At 44.7% G+C, this 15,807-nt stretch overlaps 1 protein-coding gene across 1 annotated transcript in view; it reads left to right on the top strand.

Annotated features, from left to right (window-relative positions):
• The first annotated feature begins 4,386 nt into the window (after window positions 1-4,386).
• The window catches only part of glra1 (glycine receptor, alpha 1), a 29,968-nt gene continuing 18,547 nt past the window's right edge, over window positions 4,387-15,807 (top strand). The window contains exons 1-2 of the mRNA XM_042340149.1: window positions 4,387-4,478; window positions 8,311-8,438. Of these exons, the coding sequence (XP_042196083.1) occupies window positions 4,423-4,478; window positions 8,311-8,438 (184 nt within the window). The 5' untranslated portion in view covers window positions 4,387-4,422. The remainder of the gene's footprint in view (window positions 4,479-8,310; window positions 8,439-15,807) is intronic.

Consider the following 15,807-nt stretch of genomic DNA (forward strand, 5'->3'; position numbering starts at 1 on the left):
CGCGAGTTGTTGCTGTTGTAGGTGAGAGAGTCCTTGAAAATGACCGACATGCAGAAAACCCTTTGAGAGCAAATGAGTGCGAAGAATTTTGAGATGTCCTGACATGAAAGGCTGTGCGTAAATTGATGCTGTTAAAGTCACGATTGGATTATGAGCTCCTCAACCTAAGCAAAGGCATCGAGTGCTCACAACACCCTGGGGTTAACACTCGTCCCTCTCAAAAGAAGTAAAAGTGCTGCGCAATGAGAACAACACAGCACTAATGTTTTCAAAATGACATAAGGAAAGCAAAGCACTTGGCAATCCGCAACTTATTGTTGCACAATTATCATTGGTATTTCATTCGGGTTATAATTAAACGAGTAAATTGTTTTCCGTATCCAACTTGTCGAACGTTATTCATTATGCGCCACTCTATTGCTGAAGATGTTTCATTTTAATTAATTTTAAAATTGATGATAATAATTATAATTATAAATTCTATAAGAGCGTTGGGAGTCGGACAAGTTGGATGGGCTCTTATAAAGTGCCCGCAGACGCGCAATGGGCCGAATGGCCTCCTTCTGTGCTGTAGGATTCTATGATTAATACAAGGCGTTTGAGACAGGGCTCAAGGTTTCTCCAAGTGTCTCTGCACGGTGTTTTCTTCAAGCTGCAGTGAGCGTGGCATGAAAATGTCTAGCGTTCTGGGCAAAAGGGATCTTAGAACCCACAGCATCGTAGAAAGAGAGAACCTATGGAAAGTTTCAGCTCAGAAGCAGGTTATTCGGTCCATTTAGCCCATTAAGGTCACAGTAAAGCCTGTTTGCATTTGCTAACCAATACCCTACAGGAGACCCAGAGCTCTCGCCTCGCAAATCAGAGGACCTGGATTTGATTCCTGGCCAGGGTGAAACCTTAAGCTTCCTTACCCCACGCACCTCTGTTTACCTAGCGGTAAGAAGTTACCCGGTTGTTAGTCGATTGGTGGATCGCTTTTCCAAGGGTAATCATCCCTCAAAAAAATAATAATAATATCGGTCACTCAATCCACAACTGTTTGTGGGACACTGCCGTGCGCAATTGGCTATCGCGTTTCACCAACAAAACATACAGTCAATTCACATTATAGTATATTCTGTGAAGCGCTTTGAGACATCTCGACAGCGTGATAAGACTCTATACCAAATACAAGGATTATTATTATTATTATGGCAGGAAATGCACTGGTCTGTTACAGTCATGCTCATTCCTGTCTTCCTACAATGTTTCTCTCTGATGCCAAATGTTACGCCATTTAGCCAAGACCCCTCAAAACATAGCTGTCAGGTAAACAGTCCTAAATCTGGGACATTATCTCTCACTGATGAAACAAAACGACCTTTCTCTCTCTTCAGAAGTAATTAATGTGACATTCTAATCCATATAACTCAAGCCGGCCTGACTAATATCAGAACAAAATGCTTTCAACAAGAAACAAGCCTTTTACAATACGTGACAGCACACCTTGGTTCTTACGGTCCATTACTTGGCGGAATAAGCTACTGATGCTTAAGATATAATTCTGCTACAAACACACTGGTCTAGCCCATTCCCACCAGCATCTCTGAATAGCATCCATGACCACATGTTGAGGGGCTGCTGGAAACATACGAACATATCTGGGCTGTGACTGCAGCCAAATTGAATCACTCTCAATAAGTTTCTTGGTTAAGTCAAGGCTCCAGAACAAAGCTGGTTCAATGTTCCTCCGCAGGACATCTAAAAGCACAATACACTAAACTAATATATTAACAACTTTTTTTGTGTCACAGATGGTGCAACTGGCAGCTCGAAACGCTACCGGATTACCTTTTAGGACTGAAATTTTAGGACTGAAATTTTAGGACTGAGAGGCATGTCGTTCAGGTGTCGCAAAGCGCTTCACGGGATGTACTGTAAAGTGGAGTGACTTTGTATTTTGTGGGCAAAACGCGGAGGCCAATTTTGCGCACAGCAGCATCCCACAAGCAGTGAGTGGCCAATTTTTATTTGGGAAACTCCTTCCTCTTTCCAAATAGCACCACAGGATCTTTAATATCCACCTGAACGGGCAGATTGGACCTTGGTTTAAGGATGGCACCTCCGAAAATGCAGCACACTCCCAGCGCTGCATTGGAGTGCCATCTTAGACTCTATGGGTGGTGGTGGGGTGGTGGGGGGGGGGGGGGGGGGGGAGGGTTGGGAGGGGTGTGGGTGGAAGTTGACCCCTGTTGAAAGTGATTGGAGGTAACAGACACTTGTCTGCTCCTTATCCATTCATGCCAGCAGCGAAACGGGTTCACTTGCCACAGTATAAAAGCGGCATTAGCGCAGCTAATCATTCAACGTGCTTATAATAGGATTTTCCATCAATCAAAAACCTCGGCCACACTTAGTGAACGCAGCACAATAATCCCCATTGTTACCAACACATTAACAGCATAAGATTAACAGAGAGAAAAACTTTTTCACAAAAAAAATACAAATGCCTCTGGTATTGAATTACGTTCTATTTATAACGCTATAGTCCTATTGTCCACAGTTCTACTATGTTAGCATTCATACGCATGCACATGTGGAGCGTGTTTTGCGCAGGCAAAAAGGTCTACTCCCTGATAAATGACTTGAACTGGCGTCCCTGTGCCACTGAAATAGTCTTTAGTATTAAATATTTGTTTATCGAGCAGTAAGTAGGAACCCCGTTGCTAGTTTATTGGCAGATTGCTTTCTGAGCGTAATAATCCCTTCAAAATAAATAATAATAGAATTGATCACTCAATCCACGACTGTTTGCGGGGACGCTGCCGTGCGCAGTCGGCTGCCAACGTTTCGCCCACAAAATATACAGTCAATTCGCTTTACAGTATAGCCTGCGAAGCGCTTTGAGGCGTCTCAACAATGTGATAAAACTCTACATCAAATGCACAGCGTTATTATTATTATTATTATCTTCCAAAATTCTGCACAATCTTACATTTTAGCTTATTTAAGGGAGGAGTGGGGGTGGGGGGGGGGGAGATCTTGGGGGTGGGGGCCAAAGAATGGGGTGCAATTTCGGGGGTCTCAGGAGCAGAGGTGGCTTGGGATGTGGTTGGTGTTAAAATGCGCAAAGGAATTCGTTCAGCAGCGAAACAACTGCAACTCCCAGCCTGCTCAGTGGCCAGAGATGTCAGGCAAAGTCTGAGAGCCAATAACTGCTGTTGGGAGGTGGGTTTTGAGGCAGGTTGAAGGCTTTTTTTTTTGGGAGGGGGGGGGGGGGGAGAGATGGTTGGGTTGGGATGAGGGGAGGATGGGAAGAGAGTGAGAGTTTTAGAATTACTGCAGTGTTGGAGAGAGAGAGAGAGAGAGAGAGAAAAAAACAGTCCCCTATAACTCAACTGCCAACACAGTAATGTAGGGCAAAAGGAGAGCAGCAGAACATCCTTCTCTTGAAACATCTCCAAATGCATTGAAGGCTCCTCTGGGGTTGTTTCTCTGCAATAACACTGGGCGATGGGAATTTTGGATCTCAGCATCCACAGAGGGGTTGTCTCTTGTGCCCCTGAAGTACCAGATCTCACCTGGAAACAGCTGGTAGCTTTGTCTGGATGCAGAACCCTTGGATCTCTCTCCCCACGTTAAGATTGGAGCTGGGGAGGTCTCTCTCTCTCTCTCTGTGTGTGTGTGTGTGTGTCTGGTCTGGTCTGTCTGGTCTCTCTGTCTCTCTATGGATGTGTGGGATTTGAAGGAACTATCCTGGCAGCAGAAAACTTGGAAGATCTGTTAAGAAAATATATATTTTGTGTGTGTGTGTGTGTGTGTCTGTGCAAAGTGGGGGCAGGTGGGGTGGGGGTGTGGAGGGGGGGGGGGAGGGAGGGAGGGAGGGAGGGGGGTGGGGGGGGGCAAAAGGGGGTAAATAATTGGAAGAAGGCAATAACATACAGTTGCATCCTTTGGCTCTGAGACCCCTGAAACAGACAGCACAATCTGGGAAGTGAGTGGATTTTGCAGTGGAAATATCACCCCTGGTTCCTCCAGAGTCCTCAGGACGTTAAACAGACTCCAGATCTCAGAGAGAGGAGAGAGAGAGAGAGACAGACACAGAGAGAGGGGGAGAGACACACACACACACACAGAGAGAGAGAGAGAGACACACACAGAGAGAGAAAGAGAGGGACAGATATACACACACACAGAGAGAAAGAGAGAGAGAGAGAGAGAAAAAGAGGGGAAGGAGAAAAACAAGAGGAATATTGCAGATTCCTTGAGCCAGCTTTTTTTTTCCCCACCCCCATCACCACCCCCCAAAACCCCCAAACCCCCACCCCCCCAAAAAAAAAACCCCAACCCCCCAAACCCCCTTTTAGCAAAACAAAAAAAGCAAAAGCAAACAAAAAAAAACAAGCACTTTCTCAAAATACCATTGCAGTGTCTGCTTCGACCATGTACAGTTTAACAGCTCTACGCTTCTACCTGTGGGAGACAGTTGTATTTTTCAGGTAAGAATATTTTTTTTGTGTGTGTGTAGTGTGTAGTGTGTAGTGTAGTCTCTGTCTCTGTCTCTGTGTCTCTCTCTCTCTCTCTGTCTCTCTGTGACTGTGTCTGTGTGTGTCTGTGGCTTTCAGGAGGTCAGTTTCTCTGCTTCTTATTGTTGTTCCTATGTTTTAATACAGATGTATAGAATGATTTTTTGCTATTGCAGTGGTTGCTGTTGGTTTATTCTCACTGGATGCAAAGGCAACGCATTGATATTATTGCGGAGCGCATTTTGAGCGCAAATTGGACCCATATATATATTTGAAAAAATCCTCTCTCTCTCTCTCTCTCTATCTATATATATATATGTGTGTATCTGTCTATCTGGGTATGTGTGTTTTACAAAAAAAAGAGACGGACGAGAGATGCAGAGACTGAATGTGAAAGAGAGAGAGAGAGAGAGAGAGAAAGAAAGAAAGAGAGACAGAGAGAGAGGGAAGAGAGAAATAAAAGGATTTGTGCATTTGGTGGGTGATGAGAAATGGGTGCAGTTTGCAAGAGAGAGAGAGAGAGAGAAGGGGGGGTGTATGTGTGTGTATATATATATATGTATGTGTGTGTGTATGTGTGTGTGTGTGCATATATGTATATATATATATATTTGGAAAGTATTGCACAGACGTTGCTGATGTGGTTGGGGTTTGATGACTGTAACCATCCACAATATTAATTGTGCTGCATTGGGTGAGACCGCAGTGATCTGTGTTTGGTTAGAAACTTAGCATTCTCTGTGGCTCAGCACCAATGTGTCCACACTGCCAACTAGAGGTGATGACAAGCTCCAACACACCAACCCACCCCACCCCACCCCACCCCACCCCACCAATCCACCCCACCCAACTCACCATCCAACACTACCCTCATCCACACTCCGCTCCAGACCCTCCACGGCGCCCCCTTACCCGACCTCTTAGCTCTGTGTCTCTGACCCGACCGCTAGATTAGCAACTGCTGTGGGCAAGTTTCCCCCCCCGCCCGCCCCACCACCACACACACACACCCCCCCAACCGCCATCGTTCGCTGGTTGCGTATCCACGTCCTAAGTGAATCCATCTCGGCGGAATGTTATCGCTTGTCCTTTCGCCCGGAAAACACACCAACGAATCAGCTTTGCGGTCCGTCCGCTTCCCGGTATATTCTGGGAAGCGCTTTGAGGCGCCCTCAACGACTTGATAAGGCGCTATATCAAATGCAAGAAATATTCTTATTCTTATTATTTAGTGCAATGGCAGATGGTGTGAAATTGCTGCTTAATTATTTCTGTCGCGCTTGGTTTGGTTTGATATCTCCTGTGTGTGTGTGTGTGTCGTGTGTGTATTTGGGGAGGGGTAGACAGGGATTTATACCTGCTCAGCATTTAGACCTGTCCGTTGAACCTGCCGTGGTAACGTTTCGTCCATAAAATACACAGTCAATTCATTTTGCGGTATTTTCTGAGAAGCGCTTGGGGACGTCTCGAAGACGTGATCAGGTGCTATATCAAATGCAAGGATTATTATTATATTACTTAGACGGTGCTGACAGATGTGCCAGATCAACACTGGGGTTTAATTCATTGACTGGGGGTGGGGTGGGGGGGTGGTCAATGCAGTGATTGCCTTGCGAAGAAGTGAGAAGAAAGTTGCAGATTATGACTGCTCAGTTCTCTTACACCCTCTTTCCTTTCAGTGTTGTTTTAAAAGGTGTGATATTGACTTGAAAGGAGCAAATGGTGCATCACAAGAGAAAACGCATTGCACGCACACAGATATTTATTGCACGCGCTTAAGTTGCTGTGAATGGTCAAGAAATTGCAACACACACACACACACACACACTCTCTCTCAACCATACACTGCCGCCATCTGCATAATCCCTTACTTACTTACTTATTTACTTACTTACCCTTTTCCAATTGAAATCTATCCCCACAAACCATCCCTCAACAGCGCTTCTCATTTGGAATGGAGATTTTGGTAGCGGGAACATTGATCACTTTGACAAAGGCACTGTGCCTCAGGAATACAAATTGGAAAAGATCTAGTTCTTTATCCCGGCAGGTCTCTCTGTGTGTCTCTCTCTCCCTCTCCCTCTCTCTCTCTCGCACTAAACCTTGGCCCAGCTAACGCACCATAATGTCTCCGATCAGAGCAGTAAACAAACGCACGCACACACATCTGTTAGACTGGCCAAGTCGGTGTTGCGAGTTGGCAATTATATCAAACTTTTTTTTTTTCTCTTATGCTATCTGCAAGCGAGGAGTTCACTCACAGTGAAACGTGTAGTGGAGGGGAGAGGGGGAGAGGGTTTAGGGGAGCAGGTTGGGTTTTTATATATATATATATGTGTGTGTGTGTGTGTGTGTGTATATAAAGAGCTGGAAAATTGGTGAAACGCGTAAGGTTAGAGAAGGCAAAATGTGCTGTCATTTGCTCACGTGCTAAAGTGAGTTACTGGGATCATTCCACAAGACTGATAGACATTTAAGAGACAGCTGTATATGAAATGCATTCTCCTTCATTACGACGCTGATGCATTTTGATGCAGCGTCAGTTTGTGGATGGCAAGAGAGGATTTTTTTATTTTTTTTAATCTTTTTTTACGGGTTGTGAGTTCAGCTCCCGAAACCGTTTGCGCTCTGCCGTGACCCTGGAGATCCCCGTGTGATTCCCAGCTGAGGTTGACGATTTTACAATTGCCATGTCCCCTTTGCATTTGGACTGCACGGCGCCGCTCGCGCCGTGAGGATGCCTCAAAGCCCTTCAAGAAGCTGACTGCTGTGTTGCTGTGGGTGGGTGGGTGGGTGGGTGTGAGCTCCAGCTCCCCCGAGCAGATCGAATTCGAGATCCTCATGTTCCAATCCCTCCCCGGTCTCGCCCTCCCCCCCACCCCCCCCACCCAATCACCTCAGTTACCCCCTGTTACCCCACCGCCTCACCCGCTCCCTCCACTCAAACAGGGACCTGCTTCATGTCTTCCCCCAAAACCACTATCGGTGGCCGAGCTCTTACCCTTTTTTCCCCCCGCGCTCTGGAATTCCATGCTGGAATCTCTCCACCTCGCCCCCTCCCTCCCTCCCTCTCTCCCTCCCTCCCTCCCCACCTTTAAAGCCCTCCTTAAGACCTGCCGTTTTGCATCCGGTCAGCATCACCCCAACACACGCACACATATACACATACACACACACCTCACGCTCCATAGCAAAGCCCCACCCTCCAATTCCGGTACCCAGTCAATTGTCCGAAGCACACCCTCCTGACACGAAAGGCGCTATATAAATGCATGTTTGCCTACGCAAATAGAATACACAGTCACTACACTTCACTTCACAGCTGCAATCCTGCTTTGAAACATCGGCCTCATATAAAAGGCGTTACATCAAATGTTAGTTGTTTTATTAGTTTAATTATTTAATATTAATAATATTATACTAATCAGTAATAATGCAATGGAACCAATCCACGGACTTAAGGGCTGTCTAATTGATTACAGTATCTTTCGCTTATCAACTAATAATCTGACGTATTTCTTTGTTCATTTTGGTTTTAATTTGGAGGCTGTTCTTTTATTATTAATGATAATAATAATCCTTGCACTTGAGATAGCACCTTATCATGCCTTTGAGACACCTCAAAGTGCTTCACAGAATATACTGTGAAGTTAATCGACTGTGTATTTGGTGGACGAAATTTGGGATCTCTTCACGCTCTGATGTTTTTAAAGATATCCTGCATTGAAATTTCCTGACGGCAGGAAGTGTTTTGCTCCGTGGTTTCCCCCTAATTTCTCTGCCGTTTCCCCTCACTGTTCCTCAGCCTGGCAGCGTCTAAGGAAGTGGAGGCCGCAAGAGCCACAGACAAACTCACGTCACCTTCCGACTTCCTGGACAAGCTGATGGGCAGGACTTCGGGATACGATGCCAGAATCAGACCGAATTTTAAAGGTACTTTTTTGGTTCAGCTGCTGGATGATGTATAGATTGCAGTGCAATGATGGCACATCACAAAACGACACAGTCAAAATAAAGACACTCAGAAAGGCCTGACCTGACCGATCAGTCACCAATGGACTGAGTTCTATATCCCATATATTAAGCTTAACTGTACAGTTCATTCCTCTCAACAATGCTACTTTTTGGGGAATATTTTACTCAGGAGGGAAAGAAAGGTTTAGGTGGCAGCACGGCACATGATATCGCAAGATTGGTTCCGATAAAGAAGGCCCTTCAACCCATTTGATCTCGTCTCTCTAGCGCTCTGGGATGTTGCCCTTCCTGAGAGGCGCTATAAGAATGCAAGTTGTTGTTGTTGTTCTAGAATAATCACCCCAGCGTCCTCCCGACACAGCACCAAGCTGTTTCTTCAATGAGTCCCAGTGTGCTGGCCTCAACCACCCTTCCCTGTAACCTGCTCCAGCCATTAAATTCCACCCTGGGGAAAGAAATACTTCCTGGTGTCTGTCCCGAAATTACCCTTTGCAACTCTAAACCTGTAGCATCTTGAGATCTACTCGGTGACATCTTTGAAGACTGAAGAGCCCTATCTTGTCCAATCGTTGCTCATAGCTCATTCATCTGACACTGGGATTATCCTCATAGCTGTCCTCTGGACTGTTGATATGCTATGACATGATCTGTTATGATATGTTATGATATGGGTTGTCGCATCTGATCAGCACTGGTTTTGGCAGAATTAAATATTCTATTTATAACACAGTATAATTGGAGATGATTTTGTTGATTGAATATTTTTGTCATTTGTAGGTCCAACGACATCCATTCATACTCTTTGTAATGTGCCTTAGTCATTGCAACGGAGATCATGGCAAATACCTTAGGAACCCCTTTAAGGTGGCAGTTGCAGCTGCATAAAATCCCAACCAGCCTTATAATGAGGCACGATCAGTATATGGATCGTTGGCAGCCCTTGCACAGCATTGTCACTGCAGCAGCTTGTTGACTTGCAAGTTGGCCTTTCCTAAACGCCTGCTCCCTCAAGTCCACTGTGATTTCAGTGTCATAATCCTCCACAGGACGTGGAGTCCTGTAGCTCAGTGGTTAGAGCGCTCGCCTCGCAAGCGACAGACCTAGGGTTCGATTCCCGGCAGGGAGAAACCTTGGGCAAGTCACCTTACGCCAAACGCCTGCTAATAGTCCCTCAAGAAAAAAAATTATAAATTGGTCACTTCAATCCACGACTGTTTGTGGGACACTGCTGTACGCAATTGGCTGCCGCGGTTCGCCCACAAATACAGTCAATTCACTTTACAGTTTATTATTATTATTAGCTAACCAGCATTATAAGGGAGTAGTGTCTTATACAAGGTTTTACTCTATATTTCGACTGGCATTCTTCAATCCCAGGTAACTGATTACCAACACACTGCCTGTTATGTTTCTGCAAGGAACCATTATAAGAGTAACATTGCCATACTTTTGTGCATAAGGGAACCCAGTTTGGCTTAGTGCGACACACGTTACCAGAGACATTTTTTGTGAGGGTGGCTGCTGCTCTTCTTCTCCTCAGGGGTAATAATCTTAATGCTGGCATCTTATCCACTTCCCTCCATCTCTTGTCAAGATATATTCTCTCCGTCAAGGGATGTAGCGAAGATGGTTCAGCCACTCAACGTCAGTAAGATGTTCGAGGTGAATTTACCATTTCTTTCAGCCACTGGTGTTTCCGTCGCTTTTCATTAGCAATCCAGTGAAATGACTTTGATCTTCACTTGTAGCGCATGTGAAAGCCAGAAATCATTTGAATCACTTTAGCTTGACTTTGCAGATCTATATATAAGGATCGTAATTGGGCTTTGTCCATGCAAGTGTCAATAATAATAATAATAATAATAAAAACAATATTCCTGCCAAATGCTTTGAGACATTTCGATGACGTACTGAATCAAATGCAAGAATTATCGTAATTAATTAACTGCAAAGTAACTGTTGGAGCAAACGCAAGGATTACTAGAAGTCAAATATCAATGAAGTGAGGGGGACTGAGACTACCGTGGCAGTCCAGGTCTGTTTTGCATCGTGTTTAAAACAATCACTGGCCTGGGGGGGGGGGGGAAACAATGTGTTGACCGAAATTATTCCCATTAATTCCTTTAAAAAAAATTATAATTTGGTCACTCAGTCCACGACTGTTCGTGGGACGCTGCCGTGTGGTATTGGCTGCCGCGTTTCGGCCACGAAATACACGGTCAATTCACTTTAGGGTATATTCTGTGCAGCGCTATGAGACGTCTAGAAGACGTGATCAGGTGCTATGTCAAGTGCAAGGATTATTATTGTTATTATTATCACGTACACTGTTCAGCGATCTTTAAAAATCAATCACTGCTTTAAAATTAAGATCCAGCTGTAGAGATGAAATGGTCTGCGTTTGAACTCGGAATGACAATCACAGATGGGCAGAAACAGACGGTAATCGTAATGCGTAAGCATGTGATGGACGGAGCAAAAGTTTTCACATCAGCATTCTGATGGAGTGCCTCGGAGGGTCTAAATGATGTGTGTGTGTGTGTGTGTGTGTGTGTGCGCACACGTGTGCGGGTGCGTGCGAGAGAGTTGCCACGTTCGTCACATTGATATTCAGGGAGATGCACATAAAATAACGTGCGTTTTTCTAGCATTGTAGAACCGACAAAAAAAAAAAGAATATATATATATATCTATAACTGCGAGACACGGAGAAGGGCTGGCTGTTTGTGTGAAGATAACAACAGTAATAATAATCGTAACAATAATCAGAACACCGTCGCGCGCAATTGGCTGATGCGTTTTACCTGCAAAATATACAGTCGATTACCTTCGCGGTTTATTCTGGGAAACGCTTAGAGACGTTTTAACGACATGATAAGGTGGGCGCCAGATGAATGCAAGTTGTTGTCGGTGTTTGGTGCTGGTGTAGCTGTTGTTGTAATTAATGCTCTGGGAGGTCACAATACAGGGAATCAATCAGCAATCGGCACAGATGCTCTTTGCTGTCTTGCTGAAAATATTGAATTAAAACTAAATGAAATTGACTGTAACATGACGTGTCGGGCACGCGGTGAGTTTTTCTCACTACCCGTGCATGTTTTTAGACTCCTACCCACCACAGCCATTTGCCCTCCACACAGGATAGCGCCTCGGTGCGGTTCAAATTGTGGTAGAAAATAAAAAAAAGTTGGTTTAAAAAAAATAAAACTAATCGTCGAAATAATCCACCAAAAATCGGAGAAAGAGCCCAAAACAAAATAAATTTGCAACGACCCGAGTTACGGCCACTAAATGATCGATGATGGCATCATCCATTATGCAGCGTATTCCCCGAAACCACAAATGCGTGGAATAATATTAATAATAATAATAATAATCCTTGCATTTGATATAACACCTTGTGTTGTGTCGTGTTTTAATTCATAACACCATGCCGTGTTTTAATTCATTTTAATGAAAGCGGCCTCGCCCTTAAGATCTGGAACTCTCGCCCCTCCTTCACCTCTTATCTGGATCACGATCAGAGTCCTTCCCCTTTGACCGTGCCTACGGTCACCTCCTCCTTCCCCCAGGCTCGGGCTCGGGCTCAAGCTCCGCCACTGTTATAAGAACGCTGAGTAAACGCTGTCGTTGCTCATTTAAATTTCTCCCGACACTGTAAAAAAAAATTGATCGCTTATTGATGAAATTCTATTTGGGTCGGATTGTGGGGCATCTAAAAATAAAGCAACAAATCATATTTTTTTTTTTAAATCTGTTCCGGCAGAGTCTAGATAATACATTGTGGTTTTGATCATTAAGGTTACACCCAGCGATGAAATCCCAGAGCTCAACTCTGCTACAGTATGTGCACCTGATAAATTATACAGCATTCCTCATTTTGCCTTTCACTGATGACTGTTTTTGTGTTAATATCTTTTACCTGGCGTCAGGACTTGGGTTACGGGCTGGGAGTAAACTGTGTAATCAAATTGAAGCGGTGCGTTTTTGCATTTTTTGCCCATTTATAAATTTCAGCGTCAAATCTTCACAATGGCTTTCATGGTCTGAAGACTGGGTTCGAATTTGGCTTCCGGCCATCTGCGGTACTTTAGATTCTTGTCTGTTTAAATTGGCTCAGTCGCTCCTTCCCTCACTCTCCTTCCTCCGCAACAGGGCCTGGTTAGCTGACACCGCTCTCTGACTGTTTCCGTCGTTCCAAGTCTATTCTGTGAAGCGCTTTGAGACGTCCCGAAGACGTGAAAAGCGCTATATCAAATGCAAGGATTATTATTATTATTATTATTTATTATTATTATTACCCTCAAATACAATCGGTCACTCACGCTATGGCTGTTTGTGGGACACTGCTGTTTGCTGCCGTGTTTCGCGAGTCATTTTCTCACAAAGACCAACTCCTACGCCGGCTGTGTGTCGAACGAGAGTCACTGCAGGTGCAAGTTTCCATTTTCTTTGCAACTCTGCACTTCTCCTCCTTGCAGCAGCTGATTCTGCGTAGACACCGACTCTCTCCATCTCCGCGAAGCCACATTAAAAAAAAAAGCCATCAATCTCACTCTGTTTACCGGCAAAGAGAAACCCTCGCGTCAGCTCGGTTGCTCATTTCTGTCACCTGCAGAAAACTATTGCTCGGAAAGCACTGTGCGAATTTTCTCACAGGCCTACGTAAATGTCCCACACTCTGTTCATGCCTGGACCTGTGTGGTTCTCTCGTAGCATCCGATAATACTTCTTGGTACCGAATACGTTGGAATATCACAAGATCACAAGGTTGGCTGTGACGAGCGAGACCCTTTCGCCCGTCTGATCTTATCCGTTGAAGTGCTTAGAGACGTCCTCCCGAGATGGACGACACTGTATAATAATAATCATAGTCGATGTGTTTGATAGAGCGCCTTATCACGCTGTTGAGACTTCTCAAAACGCTTCGCAGAATATACTGTAAAGTGGATTGGCTTTATATTTTTGTGGGCGAAACGCGGCAGCCAATTGCGCACAGCAGCGTCCCCACAAACAGTCGTGGGTTGAGTGACCAAGTTATTATTCTTATTATTTTTTTGAAGGAATTATTACCCCTGGAAAAGCGATCCGCCAATCGACTAACAACTATGTCAAATGCAAGGAATTATTATTATTATTATTATTTTTCGCCCACAAAATGCACAGCCAATCAATCCACTTTACAGCATATTCTGTGAAGCCCTTTGAGACGTCTCAACGACGTGATGAGGCGCTGTGTCAAACGCGAGGATTGTTATTATTATTTTCAGGATGTGCCGTAGTTTGTCTATTTGTTTTTTTTAAAAAAAGGATATAGAAGTACATTCAAAGAGATCTGCTGCGAAAGCACACACAGACACACGCACGAATGTAAAATGCTGTGATCTTGCAAACGGAAGCCTCTGTGGACTGCGGATATGATGTGAGGATGTTTTTTGCCCACAGGCTTTGGTCAGACTGCTGAATTGGGCTGTGGAACTGCCACTTCTTATTCAGGGCTGCTGGTTTAAAAATACCTCAGCATCTATGACAAGGGGTCAACTAACTGAACCAAATTGGTTTGTGGATTTGCAATGCCTCGTGCGTTTTGCTCAGCAGTGGCCTGTGTCTTGCTCTCTCTGCCAGATGCAGAAAGTGTGGAATATTCCCCTGTAACTGTTGTCTTGTCGGCCCATGTTAACGACGTGATAGTATCCCTCTTTGACTGCTGCCCGGCCCAGCATTGCGATACTAAAAAAACTCGCCAAGAAACGACACGAACAGGGTACTCTCCTGAAAATAAAAAAAAAACACACAAGGCAGTTTTTTTTTCTGAGCCGGAACAAACTAAGCAATTAAATATTATTGTACAGAATATGCAAGGCACGGGAGTAAATTAGAGCGTGGCAAGCGTGTTTGCCTGGGAATGAGTTCCCAAGCTGTAATTCAATTGATAGGATGCTCATAAGACATTGTTGTATTGCTCTCAGTGCCTGTCATTAAATCATCTATTATCCTCTGAAATCAGATTGTAGCTGATTCCTGGCGATCCATTATTCGACATCTCAAACCACTTGAACCCTGGAATTCGATTATAGCCTTTAACTATCCCTCTGATGTTAATTCTTATCCTCCGATGCTTGTTGAGGCATAAAGTAGCTAGATTAGACGTACAGAAACAGAGACGTCTCGACACCATCGCGACAATCTGTTACACACCGCTTCACCTTCTCAGTGGAAGGGGCAGAGAATTGGGGAAGTCAGGCCGTGAATGCAGAAAGCAGCGTTTCGAGAGAGAGAGAGAGAGAGAGAGGTGCGATAGAGTAAAAGAGAGAGAAAGAGAGAGAGAGAGATGGGGGGGAGGCACAATACTCCACACATAATAGAAGAAATGAGGGAAGATAATGCCCTTAAATTGCAAGCTGAAAGTCACAGTCCATCTGCATGATATTAAGCCTCGTTTCGGCAGCTACTGTGCTAAAACTACAGATTGTCATTTTTCTGTGTTTCAACGTTAATATAGCACTAATGAGGAGACGCGCCATTTGGCAGAACCAGTCATATTGCAAATTGAAATATCTAGGAATCGGAACAAATGGCACCTCACTTCTAGTGGTAACAGATGTCGGCAAATGATGTGCAAAATTACAAATGTATAAGCCACATTTTAAGCGTGTGCGCTCGGGGGCTGGGTGGATGGGAGGGAGTGGGGGGTGGGGGGGTAGGGGTGGCAGCAACGGATACAGCCTCAACTTACGGCTCGCCGCTTCATTTCCCCGATCCGTGCTGGGTTTGCGTTGTGGGTAGAGGGCTCGCCTCGCAAACGAGAGGACCCGGGTGCGATTCCCGGGCGGGGATAAGTTTCCTTATTCCGCGCACACGCCTCTGTTTACCCAGCAATAACTAGGAGCCGGGTTGTTAGTCGATTGGCGGATCGCTTCCTTGGGGTAATAATCTGTCAAAAAAAAATGTTGGTCACTCGATCCAAGGCTGGTTTTGTGGGACATTGCTGTAGGCAATTGGCTGCTGCGTTTCACCCACAAAATACACGCTTTTACAATATGTTTGACGGAGCACTCAATGACGTGATAAGGCGCTATATCAAATGCAAGGATTTTTATTATTATTATTACTATTATTACCCCTGGTTTTCTCCAGGGTTAGAGAGGGCAAAACCAGCCAGGGTTCCTGATGTCCTCTTAAGTCAAATATCCTGCTAACATTCACTCTCAAGACAGTGATCAATGACCACTGGGCTGAACGCACTACAATAGACTCAATAGTAAAAGATGTTGAAAGTGATGTGTGGTAAATATCTATGAGGAATAGTGGTAGAATAGTGGATCAG

Source organism: Callorhinchus milii, unplaced genomic scaffold, assembly GCF_018977255.1.
Source record: "Callorhinchus milii isolate IMCB2004 unplaced genomic scaffold, IMCB_Cmil_1.0 Scaffold13, whole genome shotgun sequence".
In the NCBI taxonomy this organism is placed as follows: domain Eukaryota; kingdom Metazoa; phylum Chordata; class Chondrichthyes; order Chimaeriformes; family Callorhinchidae; genus Callorhinchus; species Callorhinchus milii.